The sequence below is a fragment of the Grampus griseus genome (genome assembly GCF_964374135.1).
Source record: "Grampus griseus genome assembly, chromosome: 12".
NCBI lineage: Eukaryota > Metazoa > Chordata > Mammalia > Artiodactyla > Delphinidae > Grampus > Grampus griseus.
The window spans coordinates 65,224,456-65,242,893 of NC_139006.1; the positions used below are offsets into that span (position 1 = coordinate 65,224,456).

The 18,438-nt window shown below is 39.3% G+C and overlaps 1 protein-coding gene across 1 annotated transcript in view; it reads right to left on the bottom strand.

The window, feature by feature from the left end:
• Window positions 1-278: 278 nt before the first annotated feature.
• Window positions 279-18,438, bottom strand: part of ACAA2 (acetyl-CoA acyltransferase 2) — a 46,316-nt gene continuing 28,156 nt past the window's right edge. The window contains exons 6-10 of the mRNA XM_082667158.1: window positions 17,333-17,508; window positions 16,666-16,795; window positions 13,879-13,949; window positions 4,759-4,913; window positions 279-3,529 (exon numbers count right to left, since the gene is read on the bottom strand). Coding sequence (XP_082523284.1) covers window positions 3,445-3,529; window positions 4,759-4,913; window positions 13,879-13,949; window positions 16,666-16,795; window positions 17,333-17,508 — 617 coding nt within the window. The 3' untranslated portion in view covers window positions 279-3,444. The remainder of the gene's footprint in view (window positions 3,530-4,758; window positions 4,914-13,878; window positions 13,950-16,665; window positions 16,796-17,332; window positions 17,509-18,438) is intronic.

The following is an 18,438-nucleotide window of genomic DNA, read 5'->3' on the forward strand; positions in this document are numbered from 1 at the left end:
CCACATTTTCCATGTACAGATATGGTCCTTAAAATAAACATAAATCTTCCTTAAGGAAGCTATGCTCCGATTCAAATGTATTTGAGGAGTTATAATACATAACCAGCACTGTCTTTATTCAAGGGAAAAATTAATCTAATATGATATTGTTTATTAATATCAAGACTAAATTCAGTAATTTTGCTCCTTGGGCATTTATCTCAGAATGAATTATGAAACGTCACTCAATACACAAATTGAACTGGGTTTCAAAATATTTTTATAAAATACAGGACAACTCAACAACAAAAAATAAAAAATTCAATTTAAAAAATGGGCAAAGGACTTAGATATTTCTCCAAAAAAGATATATGAATGGCCAACAATCATAGGAAAAGATGCTCAACATCACTAATAATTAGGAAAAGCAACTCAAGACCACAGTGAGATATCACTTCATACTAATTTTTTTTGAATTTTATTTATTTTTTTATACAGCAGGTTCTTATTAGTTATCTGTTTTATACATATTAGTGTATATATGTCCATCCCAGTCTCCCAATTCATTCCACCACCACCCCTCCCCCACCACTTTCCCCCATCCGTGTCCATACGTTTGTTCTCTACATCTGTGTCTCTATTCCTGCCCTGCAAACCAGTTCATCTGTACCATTTTTCTAGGTTCCACATATATGAGTTAGTATACGACATTTGTTTTTCTCTTTCTGACTTACTTCACTCTGTATGACAGTCTCTAGATCCATCCACGTCTCTACAAATGACCCAATTTCATTCCTTTTTATGGCTGAGTAATATTCCATTGTATATATGTACCACAACTTCTTTATCCATTTATCTGTCGATGGGCATTTAGGTTGCTTTCATGATCTGGCTATTGTAAATAGTGCTGCAAGGAACAATGGGGTGCATGTGTCTTTTTGAATTATGGTTTTCTCTGGGTATATGTCCAGTAATGTGATTGCTGGGTCATATGGTAATTCTAGTTTAATTTTTTTAAGGAACCTCCATACTGTTCTCCATAGTGGCTGTATCAATTTACATTCCCACTAACAGTGCAAGAGGGTTCCCTTTTCTCCACACCCTCTCCAGCACTTGTTGTTTGTAGATTTTCTGATGACGGCCATTCTAACTGGTATGAGGTGATACCTCACTGTAGTTTTTTTTTTTTTGCGGTATGCGGGCCTCTCACTGTTGTGGCCTTTCCCATCGTGGAGCACAGGCTCCGGACGCGCAGGCTCAGCGGCCATGGCTCATGGGCCTAGCCGCTCCGCGGCATGTGGGATCTTCCCGGGCCGGGGCATGAACCCGTGTCCCCTACATCGGCAGGCGGACTCTCAACCACTACGCCACCAGGGAAGCCCCACGTAGTTGTTTTTCTGGGGTTTTATCTTGTTCCTTCATCTGATACATAACCCTACGCCTTTTCATTTTGTCTCTCTGTAAATGTGGTTTTTGTTCCACAGGCTGCAGGACTGCAGTTCTTCTTGCTTCTGCTGTCTGCCCTCTGGTGGATGAGGCTATCTAAGAGGCTTGTGCAAGTTTCCTGATGGGAGGGACTGGTGGTGGGTAGTGCTGGCTGTTGCTCTGGTGGGAAGAGCTCAGTAAAACTTTAATCCGCTTGTCTGCTAATGGGTGGGGCTGGGTTCCCTCCCTGTTGGTTGTTTGGCCTGAGGTGACCCAACACTGGAGCCCACCTGGCTCTTTGGTGGGGCTAATGGCGGACTCTGGGAGGACTCACGCTGAGGAGTACTTCTCAGAACTTCTGCTGCCAGTGTCCTTGTCCTCACGGTGAGACACAGCCACTTCCTGCCTCTGCAGGAGACCCTCCAACAATAGTAGGTATGTCTGGTTTAGTCTCCTATGGGGTCACTGCTCCTTCCTCTGGGTCCCGATGCGCACACTACTTTGTGTGTGTCCTCCAAGAGAGGAATCTCTGTTTCCCCCAGTCCTGTCGAAGTCCTGCAATCAAATCCCACTAGCCTTCAAAGTCTGATTCTCTAGGAATTCCTCCTCCCGTTGCCAGACCTCCAGGTTGGGAAGCCTGACGTGGGGCTCAGGACCTTCACTCCGGTGGGTGGACTTCTGTGGTATAAGTGTTCTCCAGTCTGTGAGTCGCCCACCCAGCAGGTATGGGATTTGATTTTATTGTGATTGCACCCCTCCTACCGTCTCATTGTGGCTTCTCCTTTGTCTTTGGATGTGGGGTATTATTTTTGGTGAGTTCCAGTGTCTCCCTGTCGATGATTGTTCAGCAGTTAGTTGTGATTCCAGTGCTCTTGCAAGAGGGAGTGAGTGCACGTCCTTCTACTCCACCATCTTGAACCAATCCTCCCACCTCATACTAATTAAGATGGCTATTATAAAAAAGAAACAGAAAACAGCAAGTATTGGTGAGGATGTGGAAAAATTTAAACGCTTGTGCGATAATGGTGGGAGTGTAAAAGAGTATAGCTGCTATGGAAAACAGTACGGCAATTCCTTTAAATATTAAAAACAGAATCATCATGTGATTCAGGAATTCCACTTCTCAGTATACACCTGAAAGAACTGAAAGCAAGGCCATGAATACATATCTGTACACCCATGTTTAAAGCAGCATTACTCACAATAGCCAAGAGGTGGTAGCAACCCAAATGTCCATCAACAGATGAGAGAAAAAACAAAATGTGGTTATCCATCTATCTATCTATAATGCAATATTATTCAGCCTTAAAAAAGAAGAAAATTCTGACACATGATACAACATGGCTGAACTTGAGAACATTATGCTATGTGCAATAAGCCAGGCACAAAAGGACAAGTGCTGTATGATTCCACTTATATGAGGGACCTGTTGGAGTCAGCTGCATAGAGACAGAAAGCAGAAGGTGGTTGCCAAGGGCTGCAGAGAGGGAGGAATGGGGAGTTGTTTAATGGGTGTAGAGTTTCAGTTCTCCAAGATGAAAAGAATTCTGGAGATGCATTGTGGTGATGGTTGCATAACAATGTGAATGTATTTAATGCCACTGAACTATAGGTTTAAAAATCATTAAGATGGTAACTTTCATGTTATGTGTATTTTACGTCAATTAAAAATTTAGAAAAATACAAGAAACGATAGGAAAGGATTAGCTGAAGTTAAGGCAGAATTTATTCAATTTCCCTGCAATCATATTAAGACATAAGCGGTGGTTATTTGGCAAGGATACAATTCCGTTTAAGGCCTTCTATAGTTGGATTTTAGTTCAGAAATGCAGCATATTTGGTACAAATTTGAGAGAATTTATTCTGGCATGGGCTCTTGTTCATGATAAATGCATCTTTGCCTCACCATTCCTTGACCAAACTCAATCACTCTCAGTGCAGGGCATGGCATGACCTTCACAGCTTCGCTGAAGGTCACCTGGAGTACTGTGGCCTGGCCAAGTCATGTGAGCGTGGACGAGGGCAGGCTCCCTGCTCTCCTCAAGCTGTGTTCTCAATGATGACCGCAATTCCTTGGCCCCCTCCAATGCAGGCCGATCCTACAGCGTATTTTCCACCCCGACGCCTAAGAAAGAAAGCAGTGGCTGAAATCTACTTGAATAAAGAATGGACAGAATTAGATAATTAAGTAAATAGTATTTATAATGGTCACATTTGCATTATTCATTCTTGTTCAGCTCATCAGCTCAATCTTTTTTCCAGTCCTCAATATTGAAGAAAAGAGGAGAAAGAATTTGGAAAGCTGGATAGTCTTATTTTTTAAAAAAAAGTAGTAACAAAGAAGAGGGAGGCTGAAACAAATATAAAAGCTTAGGCTGCTGTGAGGAAGGAGTGACGACAGGAGGTAATTGGGATAAACTGGAAGTTGAAGAAGGGGGAGTAAATACTCAGCCCCTTTGGTTTATTTGTTTTAGATTTTTATGAACCTTAGAATAAGTATAATTACTGAAGTTCATCCATATGAAAGGTCAGATAATTTAGAAACATTTCATGTCCCTTTCATAAAAATCAGACACCTTTAAAGTACCATCTGCTCTAATTCTTCAGTCCTGATAGAATAACCTTGAGAAACCATCAAGGAATTATTTTTTGTGCACATCAATCACTCATTTCATCTCAATCATTAAGTGAAACAGGAGTCCCATTTACCTTAACTTCCCAGGGGGGCAGAGTGATTTTCTGCCCTGACATATTTGGTTTTGTTTGCAATTTCCCTACTAACAGAGCAAAATGATCCAAATTACACAGTACAGAAGGAGGAGCTCTTCCATTAAAACTGAAAAGTATCAAACACACAGAAGGCTCCTCCTGGAACCCTGGAAACAATGAAGGAAAAACTTAGCTCAGACCCAAATTGTCAGTTTGCTTAGGTTTCTTGAATGACAGCACCTAGATCAGTATTTTGTTTTCTTAAATAATTGTGTCTCAGTCCTATAACTGGCACTAGAATGCAAGTGCTATGAGAACCAGGGCCTCATCACGGGCTCGCTGCTCTGCACCAGCACCAGGGATGGGGCCAGATGTACACTAGGCCCTCAGTGAACATGTGCTGAGTGGCTGCACTGCGAATGTGAGTAAGAGCGAGCATCCCAAGAGCAGAGGCACCAACAAGTCAACTGAGTCATCTATAAGGTCTACTGAAAAAGGGGTCTCCAAATAACCTGTTCCTGGTGAGAAGTAGTGCGAGGCGGTACGAAGAAGAATGAAAAATGTTGGATTGTTCTGGGGAAACCCAAATTCGTGCCTTTACACAAAAGATGGCAAATCTGAAAAGCAACAATTTCTAGCACGTACCTTAATTCATGAACCAGGTGTGCAGTAATCCTTGATCCAGATCCCCCTAATGGGTGACCCAAAGCAATGGCCCCTCCATTCACGTTGGTTTTACTTCGGTCAAGATCCAAACTCTTTTCAACTGCCAAGTACTGGGGAGCAAAAGCTTCATTCACCTTAAAACAATCAAAACACTAATAAAAATGCTTATTCACAAACTTATTTCTGAGAACTGTCCAGTCCTGTCAATGGCTAATCATCCTGTTTTTTTTCTACTTAAATTACATTGCAAGGTTATTTTAATTTATCTTCAATCATTCTTTGTAAAGATAACAGGTTTGAAAACGGGTATATTTACTAAGTGATACTTGAAGTGTAATATATCCCTTAGAGAAAAGAAATCCTCAGTGATACTATAAACGGATACTGGACTAGAGGCAGTAGGATACTGTAGAAAGCCCACAGGTTCTCCAGCTAGATGGACAGTTCAAATCTTGGCTATATGGATGTTCTTTAAACTCTCTTGACACTCAAATTTCTTCAGTGGTAAAATGTGACTGTCGTATCATCTTAAGAGTTATTGTTAAGGTTAAGTGAAATCATGGGTATTAAGTGTTTAGTGTATTATCTGACACAAGCAAGTATTCAATAAATAGTTGCTATTATTATTACTACTACTCAGTACTACTAGCCACACTTCCAAGAAACTGATAGACAATAAAGAATAAACCGTCAGGGGGGACAGCTTCAAGATGGCGGAAGAGTAAGACGTGGAGCTCACCTTCATCTCCACAAATACATCAAAAATACATCTACATGTGGAACAGCTCCTACAGAACACCCACTGAACGCTGGCAGAAGACCTCAGACCTCCCAAAAGGCAAGAAAATCCCCATGTACTGGGTAGGGTAAAAGCAAAAAGAAAAAACAGAGACAAAAGAATAGGGATGGGACCTGCACCTCTGGGAGGGAGCTGTGAAGGAGGAAAAGTTTCCACACACTAGGAAGACCCTTCACTGGCAGAGACCGGGGATGGGTGGGGGGAAAGCTTCAGAGCCGCGGAGGAGAGCGCAGCAACAGGGGTGCAGAGGGCAAAGCGGAGAGATTCCCGCACAGAGGATCGGTACTGACCAGCTCTCACCAGCCTGAGAGGCTTGTCTGCTCACCCACCGGGACGGGTGGTGGCTGGGAGCTGAGGCTCAGGCTTCAGAGGTCAGATCCCAGGGAGAGGACTGGGGTTGGCTGCGTGAACACAGCCTGAAGGGGGCTAGTGCGCCACAGCTAGATGGGAGGGAGTCCAGGAAAATGTCTGGAACTGCCTAAGAGGCAAGAGAGCATTGTTTCAGGGTGTGCGAGGAGAGGGGATTCAGAGCACCGCCTAAACAAGCTCCAGAGATGGGCATGAGCCGTGGCTATCAGCGTGGACTGCAGAGACGGGCATGAGATGCTAAGGCTGCTGCTGCAGCCACGAAGAAGCCTGTGTGAAAGCACGGGTCACTCTACACACCTCCCCACCTGGGAGCCTGTGCAGCCTGCCACTCCCAGGGTCCTGTGATCCAGGGACAAAGTCTCCAGGAGAACACAGGTCGTGCCTCAGGCTATGACAATGTCATGCTGGCCTCTGCCACTGCAGGCTCGCCCCGCATTCTGTACCCCTCCCTTCCCTTGGCCTCAGTGAGCCAGAGCCCCCTAATCAGTTGCTAGGTTAACCCCGTCCTGTCTGGGCGGGGAACAGATGCCCTCAGGTGACCTACACGCAGAGGTGGGGCCAAATCCAAAGCTGAACCCTGGGAGCTGTGCGAACAAAGAAGAGAAAGGGAAGTCTATCCCAGCAGCCTCAGGAGCAGCAGATTAAATCTCCACAATTAAATTGATGTACGCTTCATCTATGGAATACCTGAATAGACAACGAAACATCCCAAAATTGAGGCGGTGTACTTTGGGATCAACTGTAGACTTGGGGGTTTGCTTTCTGCATCTAATTTGTTTCTGGTTTTATGTTTATCTTAGTTTAGTATTTAGAGCACATTACCATTTGGAGATTTGCTTATTGATTGGGTTGCTCTTTTCCTTTTTTTTAAATATATATTTTTTTCCTTTTTTTCCTTGTGTTAGTGTGTATGTATATGCTTCTTTGTGTGATTTTGTCTGTATAGCTTTGCTTCTACCATTTGTCCTAGGGTTCTTTCTGTCTGTCCATTTTGTTTGTTTTGTATAGTTTTTAGTGCTTGTTATCATTGGTGGATTTGTTTTTTGGTTTGGTTGCTCTCTGTTTCTTTTTAAACTACTTTTAAATTTTTTTATTTTTAATAATTAAAAAAATTTTATTTTATTGTATTCTTTCTTTCTTTCGTTATTCCTTTCTTTCTCTCTCTCTCTCTTTTCTCTCTCTCTCTCTCTCTCTCTCTCTCTCTCTCGTTCTCTTTCTTTCTTTTTTTCCTCCATTTTCTTCTGAGCTGGGTGGCTGACAGAGTCTTGGTGCTCCAGCCGGGCGTCACGTCTGAGCCTCTGAGGTGGGAGAGCCGAGTTCAGGACATTGGGCCACCAGAGACCTCCCAGCTCCATGTAATATCAAACGGCAAAAGCTCTCCCAGAGATCTCCATCTCAATGTTAAGACCCAGCTCCACTCAACAACCAGCAAGCTAGAGTGCTGGACACCCTAGGCCAAACAGCTAGCAAGAGAGGAACAAAACCCTGCCCATTAGCAGAGAGGCTGCCTAAAATCATAAGTCCCCAGACACCCCAAAACACACCACCAGACGCGTCCTGCCCACCAGAAAGACAAGATCGAGCCTCATCCACCAGAACAAAGGCACCAGTCCCCTCCACCAGGAAGCCTACACAACCCACTGAACCAACGTTAGCCACTAGGGGCAGACACCAAAAACAACGGGAACTAAGAACCTGCAGCCTATGAAAAGGAGACCCCAAAACACAGTAAAATAAGCAAAATGCGAAGACAGAGAAATATGCAGCAGGTGAAGGAGCAAAGTAAAAACCCACCACGCCAAACAAATGAAGAGAAAATAGGCAGTCTACCTGAAAAAGAATTCAGAGTAATGATAGTAAAGACGATCTAAAATCTTGGAAATAGAATGGAGAAAATACAAGAAATGTTTAACAAGGACCTAGAAGAACTAAAGAGCAAACAAACAATGATGAAGAACACAATAAATGAAATTAAAAATTCTCTAGAAGGAATCAATAGCAGAATAACTGAGGCAGAAGAATGGATAAGTGACCTGGAAGATAAAATAGTGGAAATAACTGCCTCAGGGCAGAATAAACAAAAAAGAATGAAAAGAATTGAGGACAGTCTCAGAGACCTCTAGGATAACATTAAACACACCAACATTCAAATTATAGGGGTTGCAGAAGAAGGAGAGAAAAAGAAAGGGACTGAGAAAATATTTGAAGAGATTATAGTTGAAAACTTCCCTAATGTGGGAAAGGAAATAGTCAATCAAGTCCAGAAGCACAGAGAGTCCCATACAGGATAAATCCAAGGAGAAACACACCAAGACACATATCAATCAACTAACAAAAATTAAATACAAAGAAAAAATATTAAAAGCAGCAAGGGAAAAGGAACAAATAACATTCAAGAGAATCCCCATAAGATTAACATCTGATCTTTCAGCAGAACCTCTGCAAGCCACAAGGGAGGGGCAGGACATATTTAAAGTGATGAAAGGGAAAAACCTACAACCAAGATTACTCTACCCAGCAATGATCTCATTCAGATTTGATGGAGAAATTTAAACCTTTACAGACAAGCAAAAGCTAAGAGAATTTGGCAACATCAAACCAGCTCTACAACAAATCCTTAAGGAACTTCTCTATGCAGGAAACACAAGAGAAGGAAAAGACCTACAATAACAAACCCAAAGTAATTAAGAAAATGGTAATAGGAACACACATATCGATAATTACCTTAAATGTAAATGGATTAAATGCTCCAACCAAAAGACATAGATTGGCTGAATGGATACAAAACCAAGACCTGTATATTTGGTGTCTACAAGAGACCCACTTTAGACCTAGGGACACATACAGACTGAAAGTGAGGGGATGGAAAAAGATATTACATGCAAATGGAAATCAAAAGAAAGCTGGAGTAGCAATCTTCATGTCAGGCAAAATAGACTTTAAAATAAACTCTATTACAAGAGACAAAGAAGGACACTACATAATGATCAAGGGATCAATCCAAGAAGAAGATATAACAATTGTAAATATTTATGCACCCAACATAGGAGCACCTCAATACTTAAGGCAAATGCTAACAGCCATAAAAGGGGAAATCGACAGTAATACAATCATACTAGGGGACTTTAACACCCCACTTTCACGAAGAGACAGATCATCCAAAATGAAAATAAATAAGGAAACACAAGTTTTAAATGATACATTAAACAAGATGGACTTAATTGATATTTATAGGACATTCCATCCAAAAACAACAGAATACACTTTCTTCTCAAGTGCTCATGGAACATTCTCCAGGATAGATCATATCTTGGGTCACAAATAAAGCCTTGGTAAACTTAAGAAAATTGAAATCGTATCAAGTATCTTTCAGAGTTTTTTTGTTTTTTTTTTTGCGGTACGTGGGCCTCTCACTATTGTGGCCTCTCCCATTGTGGAGCACAGGCTCCAGATGCGCAGGCTCAGCGGCCATGGCTCACAGGCCCAGCTGCTCCGTGGCATGTGGGATCCTCCTGGACTGGGGCACGAACCTGTGTCCCCTGCATCGGCAGGCAGACTCTCAACCACTGTGCCACCGGGGAAGCCCTCAAGTATCTTTTCCAACCACAACGCTGAGACTAGATATCAATTACAGGAAAAAATCTGTAAAAAATACAAACACATGTAGGCTAAACAATACACTACTAAATAACCAAGAGATCACCGAAGAAATCAGAGGAAGTCAAAAAATACCTAGGAACAAATGACAATGAAAACATGACGACCTAAAACCTATGGGATGCAGCAAAAGCAGTTTTAAGAGGGAACTATAGCACTACAATCCTACCTCAAGGAACAAGAAACATCTCAAATAAACAACCTAACCTTATACCTAAAGCAATTAGAGAAAGAAAAACAAAAAAACCCCAAAGTTAGCAGAAGGAAAGAAATCATAAAGATCAGATCAGAAATAAATGAAAAAGAAAAGAAGGAAACAATAGCTAAGATCAATAAAACTAAACGCTGGTTCTTTGAGAAGATAAACAAAATTGATAAACCACTAGTCAGACTCACCAAGAAAAAAGGAAGAAGACTCAAGTCAATAGAATTAGAAATGAAAAAGGAGAAGTAACAACTGCCACTGCAGAAATACAAGGATCATGAGAGATTACTACAAGCAACTATATGCCAATAAAATGGACAACCTGGAAGAAATGGACACATTCTTAGAAATGCACAATCTCCCGAGACTGAACCAGGAAGAAATAGAAAATATAAACAGACCAATCACAAGCACTGAAATTGAAACTGTGATTAAAAATCTTCCAGCAAACAAACGCCCAGGACCAGATGGCTTCACAGGCGAATTCTATCAAACATTTAGAGAAGAGCTAACCCCTATCCTTCTCAAATGCTTCCAAAATATAGCAGAGGGAGGAACACTCCCAAACTTATTCTATGAGGCCACCATCACCCTGATACCAAAACAGACAAAGATGTTACAAAAAAATAAAACTACAGACCAGTATCACTGATGAACATACATGCAAAAATCCTGAACAAAATACTGGCAAACAGAATCCAACAGCACATTAAAAGGATCATACACCATGATCAAGTGGGGTTTACCCCAGGAATGCAAGGATTCTTCAATATATACAAATCAATCAATGTGATACACCATATTAACAAGTTGAAGCAGAAAAATCATATGATCCTCTCAATAAATGTAGAAAAAACTTTAGACAAAATTCAATACCCATGTATGATAAAAACCTTCCAGAAAGTAGGCATAGAGGGAACTTACCTCAACATAATAAAGGTCATATATGACAAACCCACAGCCAACATCGTTCTCAATGGTGAGAAACTGAAACCATTTCCTCTAAGATCAGGAACAAGACAAGGTTGCTCACTCCGCTATCATTCAACATAGTTTTGGAAGTTTTAGTCACAGAGATGAGAGAAGAAAAAGAAATAAAACAAATCCAAATCGAAAAGAAGAAGTAAAACTGTCACTGTTTGCTGATGTCATGATACTATACATAGAGAATCCCAAAGATGCTACTAGAAAACTACTAGAGCTAATCAATGAATCTGGTAAAGTAGCAGCACACAAAATTAATGCATAGGAATCTCTTGCATTTCTATACACTAATGCCAAAAAATCTTAAAGAGAAAGAAATTAAGGAAACACTCCCATTTACCATTGCAACAAAAAGAATAAAATACCTAGGAATAAACCTACCTAAGGAGACAAAAGACCTGTATGCAGAAAACTGTAAGACACTGCTGAAAGAAATTAAAGATGATACAAACAGATGGAAAGATATACCATGTTCTTGGATTGGCAGAATCAACATTGTGAAAATGACTATAGTACCCAAAGCTATTCACAGATTCAATGCAATCCCTATCAAACTACCAATGGCATTCATCACAGAACTAGAAGAAAAATTTCACAATTTGTATGGAAACACAAAAGACCCTGAACAGCCAAAGCATTCTTGAGAAAGAAAACTGGAGTTGGAGGAATCAGGCTTCCTGACTTCAGACTATACTACAAAGCTACAGTAATCAAGGAAGTATGGTACTGGCACAAAAACAGAAATATAGATCAACGGAACAGGATAGAAAGCCCAGAGATAAATCCACACACATATGGTTACCTTATCTTTGATAAAGGAGGCAAGAATATACAATGGAGAAAAGACAGCCTCTTCAATAAGTGGTGCTGGGAAAACTGGATAGCTACATGTAAAAGAATGAAATTAGAACACTCCCTAACACGATACACAAAAATAAACTCAAAATGGAGTAAACACCTAAATGTAAGGCCAGACACTATCAAACTCTCAGAGGAAAACATAGGCAGAACATTCTATGACATACATCACAGCAAGATCCTTTTTGACCCACCTCCCAGACAAATGGAAATAAAAACAAAAATAAACAAATGGGACCTAATGAAACTTAAAAGCTTTTGCACAGCAAAGGAAACCATAAACAAGACCAAAAGACAACCCTCAGAATGGGAGAAAATTTTTGCAGATGAAGCAACTGACAAAGGATTAATCTCCAAAATATACAAGGAGCTCATGCAGCTCAATATCAAAAGAACAAACAACCCAATCTAAAAATGGGTGGAAGACCTGAATAGAGCTTTCTCCAAAGAAGATATACAGATTGCCAACAAACACATGACTGCTCAACATCACTAATCATTAGAGAAATGCAAATCTACAATGAGGTATCACCTCACACCACTCAGAATGGCCATCATCAAAAAATCTACAAAGAATAAATGCTGGAGAGTGTGTGGAGGTAAAGGAACCCTCTTGCTCTGTTGGCAGGAATGTAAATTGATATTGCCACTATGGAGAACAGTATGGAGGTTCTTTAAAAAACTAAAAATAGAACTAGTATATGACCCAGCAATCCCACTACTGGGCATATACCCTGAGAAAACCATATTTCAAAAAGAGTCATGTACCACAATGTTCACTGCAGCTCTATTTACAGTAGCCAGGACATGGAAGCAACCTAAGTGTCCAGCAACAGATGAATGGATAAAGAAGATGTGGCACATATATACAATGGAATATTACTCAGCCATAAGAAGAAATGAAATTGAGTTATTTGTAGTGAGGTGGATGGACCAAGAGACTGTCATACAGAGTGCATTAAGTCAGAAACAGAAAAACAAATACTGTACGCTAACACATATATATGGAATCTAAAAAAAAAATTGCTTCTGAAGAACATAGGGGCAGGACAGGAATAAAGACGCAGGAAAAGGGGCAGGACAGGAATAAAGACCTAGGAAAAATGACCTCAGGATCATCAGAAGTCCCAAAGACAATCATGTCAGGGTTGTTGAGAGCTATGTCTTTGAGTGTTTATACATCTATAAATGGCGATGAACAGCTCTGCGGAGCTGACATATTTCAAGAGTTTTAAGTGTGAAATCTAAAGTCAGAAATTTAATGGTACTTATTTGCTAATACAAATATGGTAATTAAGCAGCCCCCTTTGAAGCTCTGAGCTATGACCACCAAAGAATGGAAGAAGAGATTTAAGGATAAACCATTCATCTGAAACCACAGTTACTTGGTGAGAGATTACCACAGAGGACGTCACAAATGTGCCTAGAGTGAAAAGGCCCTTTCTCTATCAGTTTAAATAGAGAGATTTCCTTTGTTATATTAGTTATTTCCCAATATCAAGTAGCTTAATTACCTAAAATTTTCAAATACTCCCCAAATGTAGAATGTATATAATCCATTTTTAAGCATTTTCTTTATCCTTTCTTTTAATTGTACTAAATATTTAAGATGCCTTTGTTTTAAATTAACATTAAACAAATCACTCTTGCAATAAATTTAAGTTTCCAATGCCAAAAATTATGATAGGTGCATTCCAAATCAAGCCCCACTATGGTGTAAAAGCCAAAGGTAAGTCTGGGGGATGGGGGTGGTTGTGAACTTGGCAGAAGTGCAAGAATCTTTTAGATTTAGGATCAGATTATTATCAGATTTTTCTATTAGGTCAATTTTTTACCTGTATTTTTTCACTTTAATCCATAAAATAAGGGTAAAGTTACTTATTTCTCACCCACCTTATATAACATTCAATTCAATTCAACAGGAACATTAGTAGTCTAAAATGTAGTAGAATCTTACGACGTCATAAAAAGTTTCTAAGAGTTTATACTTTAGTAGAAGAAATCAGGCTCTTTTAATTAATTTAATTTTAATTAAGGCATTTTAATCAGGTATGGCCTGATTATATGCCAATACAGGCATGTAATGAAAGTAATATTTATTTAGATTCACATCATTTGGAAAGTTTAATGGTACTAAAACAAAAAGAGCTATAAAAATCAAACTAAAGCCATTTATGCAATAGAAGTTGGTGGTTTATCTGTGCTGTAAAAAACGTAGAACACTTACTTCTACCAAATCCATATCCTTAAGACTTAGTCCTGTTTTCTTCAGTGCCCCATTGATAGCAGGGACAGGACCTATATAAGAACAAAACCCAATTTCATCTTATAAGTATCAAATTTCTCCTTCTTTACTAATCAGGTAAGTAAGGAGGAAATAAAGTGACAGCTAGTAGCTGAAAATCTTGCCACCCTGATAGCACACAATACTAAATGATATGACAATAAACAAACAGGAAATGGGACCAGGGTGAAAAGCTGTTTATGCAAGTTGTAGATGAGAGACTTAACATGAAAAGTTCTACCATAAGTGACTTTAAGAGTTCAAACAGCCAAAGGAGTCATATGGGGTTTTGTATAGATCATTCTTTTTTTTTTCTACAAAGTCTTCCTTTATTAATGAACTCCTATTTCCCTCATGGTAATATTGAGAGATCGAAGCTCATTGGTTCCACAAATTTATATACACATCTATGTACATACACACATAGGTGTTTTTTTGCTCTTTTTTTAATGTTTGTTTTTTTATTTTAGTTTTTATTTTAAAAAAATTTTGGCCTCTTTGTGCAGCTTGTGGGATCTTAGTTCCCCAACCAGGGATTGAACTGGGGCCACAGCAGCGAAAGTGCCAAGTCCTAACCACAGGAGCACCAGGGAATTCCCGTGTATACATCATTCTTAATACCAAATGGTAAGGCAGACTGAGCGCTCTCCTGGGATACAAATCATATGTATTCCCAGTACAGAAGTGACTGTGGCTGCACTGAATTTTCAGGCCCATTTGGACAAAAGGCAAGAAACAGCAGTAGTATCTCCATATGGGCATAGTAAGATAGGAAGCTACCAGGCACTTTAGGGAAAAGATATCTGAAGCAAGGAGACGTTTATAACTCCAATGGTAAGCAGAGATTTGAAGTAAAACATAACCCCCACTGAAGAAATGCAAATCCACCTTAAAAAACTTTTGAAATAAACTTTAGCTCCCAGATTTCTGATGATCACTAATGACAGTTTAATACTGCTCATAATTTTTAAGTAAATTGATATTTCTTTCCAAAAAAAAAAAATCTGGCTAGGGATGATTATCTACTTCTCTATCGGTTCTTAGAGAATGAAATTGCCATAAATGTCTAAAAAGAAAAATATGTGGTTGTGTTTTGTTGAATTCAAGGAGTCAAATATTCTGTATCAAGTTTCACAAACATACCTAAGGTAAAATGGGAAATCAGTCTTTATAAGAAAAGCAAAACACAATCTAAATGCAATGTAATTAATTTTGTCACCTAGTTAAAAAGTTTCTTGGACAACAGCCTGCTGATTGGCAGGGCCATCCAATTAACACTTTTCGATTTAAAGCATCAGTTCTATACTGGCTACTGATTTAATACAGAATCTAATTCCAGATTCTTTTTGTATCTCTAAGACATGAAAATGGGATGGGTAGTCGATAGAAGAGCATCAGTTATCCAGCATGGTCAGGGGGTGAAGTATCCTACAGGGGTGAAAGATACACAGAACTAAAAGCTGAGGGTATAAAACCATTGTACATACTTCCATGTCTTCATAACCACAGTCAGCATGACTAAATGTGTTCATATTAACTTAGAATCATTACACTCGATTGTAACAATATGCTAGGCCACAAGCTAATTTTTAAAGGACTGTTTCCATACCACTCTGCTATTTACTGGGACTCAGGAAGGTAGAGCATTCTTGTTGGGAAAAGGACACTTTACTCCTAGTGCTAGCTCCTACCACTAACAGCTGTGTAACCTTGGGTACCTTTGGGGGCTATAAGCGTCTCATCAGAAGTGCTTTGAGCTGGTTTTTAACTCATTTCTTTTGAAGCACTGGAATCCTTTCTACAAATGAAACCCTATAACAGATAAAGCAAGAGCTGCCCTGGCTGAAGAGGCATTTCAATGGCATTTATTGTACTACGGGGCAAATATTCAGGCCCTGAAATAGAAGGAAGAAAAACTACATTTTCTTGCTAACTATGTCAAAATGTATCAGAACCTCTTAAATGAAGCTAAACTGAAAACTATAAAATAACTACTTATCTATATCAAATAAATATGGTTGATCATTAAAACAATCAAGGTACACTGAAAAAAACCCACATTCCTAGGCTCTACCCTGGACCTACTGAAACAAAACCTTGGGGTGGAGTAGGGTTATGGGTAGATTCTGATCATCATTTGGGGTTGGGAACCCTAGATACCCTGCCCTAGATACCAAAATGATAAATGCCATACCAACATACAGATATTTAACTTTTCAAGCTACCTTCCATTTGTAAGATGAAAGTTATATTTTGCTGACAGCGGGTAGCTGAAAGCTAGTAAGCTTTTAAGACTGTAATAAAGAAAAAAAAAAAGACTCACATAGCAGTTACTAGAGTTGTGGGAAGATTAAATGAGATATATTAAGGACCATGTGTAAAACAGCCCGTGGGGTATCTTCTCTATTTCACCCCATGATTTTTCCATCTCACGTTTTCTTCTGTCTTATCAGTACCTCGTAATCCTTCTATGTTGTTTACCGTGTGTTAATTTTATGTATCTTAAGCGGACAACGGGACACGATTGCTGCCCAGGAGTTTACATGGTCTTGATCTTCCTATTATGCCTGGCACAGTTTTTCATAAAGATAAGTTGTTTAAATGATCGATTAACAATCTCCTTTTCTCTACAAGTGCCCTTGATTTGGCTACTGTTTCAGGAATCTGAATGCCAAAGAAGCCTTATCTTCAGAAATGTAACAGAACCAGTTTGTTTCACTACAAACTTACCAATACCCATGATAGCGGGATCACATCCAGACACAAAATAGCCCACAATTCTTGCCAGTGGTGTGAAGTTATGCTTTTTAACAGCATCTTCACTAGCTATGATAACAGCTCCAGCACCATCAGAAATCCCCTTGGAAACAAAAACAGATGTTAACTAGAGGGTAAAAGAATAGGGTTAATCAAGGTTTGAACTAATGGAGTGGTATTAGGATTATGGCAATACACAGGAAGCAGTGCCATAATTTGGGATACAAGTAGCATTAGTGGCACACTGCTGGGTTAAAGAGATTGTTTTAGGCACAGAATACAACCTCACTAAGGGAAAATAGGAAAGAATGTCAAGAAAAAGCTTATAACCAGATGTGGGTAGATGTAAGAAGAAATCTGATGAGTTGTATACATGAGGAAGAAAAACTAAAATAATAAGCCAGGTAGATTTCCTTCTAACATTCTGAAAAGACTAAGAAATTGGAAAAGTATTATATAAGGGCTCCTGGCTAAAATATTTTATTTTGGACTATGAAAACCCAAATTAATAGAATATGAACACTACTAGCTTAAGCTAGATAAGCAAAGACTAGCATGAAAGGTATCTAAAAGGTACTGCATGATTATTTTGCATTGAACACATCAGGAAGAGTTCAAGAGAATCCGTGGCGCTACCTACCGATGCGTTCCCTGCAGTGACGGTTCCTTCTTTCTTGAACACTGGAGGAAGTTTACTTAACTGCTCCAGGGTTGTTTGGGGCCGAGCGTGTTCATCTACCTGCACTGTCTGCTTTCCTTTCTTTGTCTTCACCTCAATTGGTACCATCTCATTATTAAAGCAACCAGCATCATTAGCTGAAATAGTAGAAAGACCATTCATAAGACAGGGGAAAAAACAACAGAAAGCAGAAAAATGAAATCAAATATACCCTTCAATTTATTAATTTAGGCTGCACCACACAGCTTGCAGGATCTTAGTTCCCCAACCAGGTGTGGAACCTGTGCCCCTTGCAGTGGAAGCACAGAGTCCTAACCACTGGACTGCCAGGGAAGTCCCTATATTTCAGTTTAATTTAATATTTCAGTTTAATTTCAGTCCCTATATTTCAGCATATCTCAGTCTATTTTAATATAAACCTTTATTACTTACATAACTTACCTTGCCTATTGGAGGACTTAATATACTATCATCCTTGCAGATGCGTTCTGTACCTTTTTAAAATTACAATTTCCGATTTTTTTTACAAGGTACTGTTAGACTATTAGTGTTTGTTACCTACAGGTGTAATGGCACTGAATGGATTTCATGCCCTTTTTTAACTTCTCTGGGTGAGACATGAAGTAATTAAAAAGTTACCAAGCTGCACCTACAGTCAACAATAATGTATTGTAAACTTAAAATTTTATTAAGAGGATAGATCCCACGTTAAGTGTTCTTACCACAATAAGAAAAAAAGTTACCAAGTTGTCTATGTCACCAAGTAATCTATGACTGAAATTTAATGACAGGCAACCTGAAGAAATTATACGTGCTATTACTGACACAATTCTAAGTAAAACAGCTTACCTACTTCCACCTCCACTGAGTGGACTGGACAATAGTAATATAAAGCTTCAGAAATAGAATAAGCCAGGAATAATATGACCTTAATTTTGATATCACTTTATAGCAGGCTAACACTTTCCTTATTTGGTTCTCACAACAACTCTGTTAGGAAAAAAGGGAAGGCAAATATTTTTATCTCTGTTATTAGCTCAGTGAATAAATACTTGGTGAACAAATGA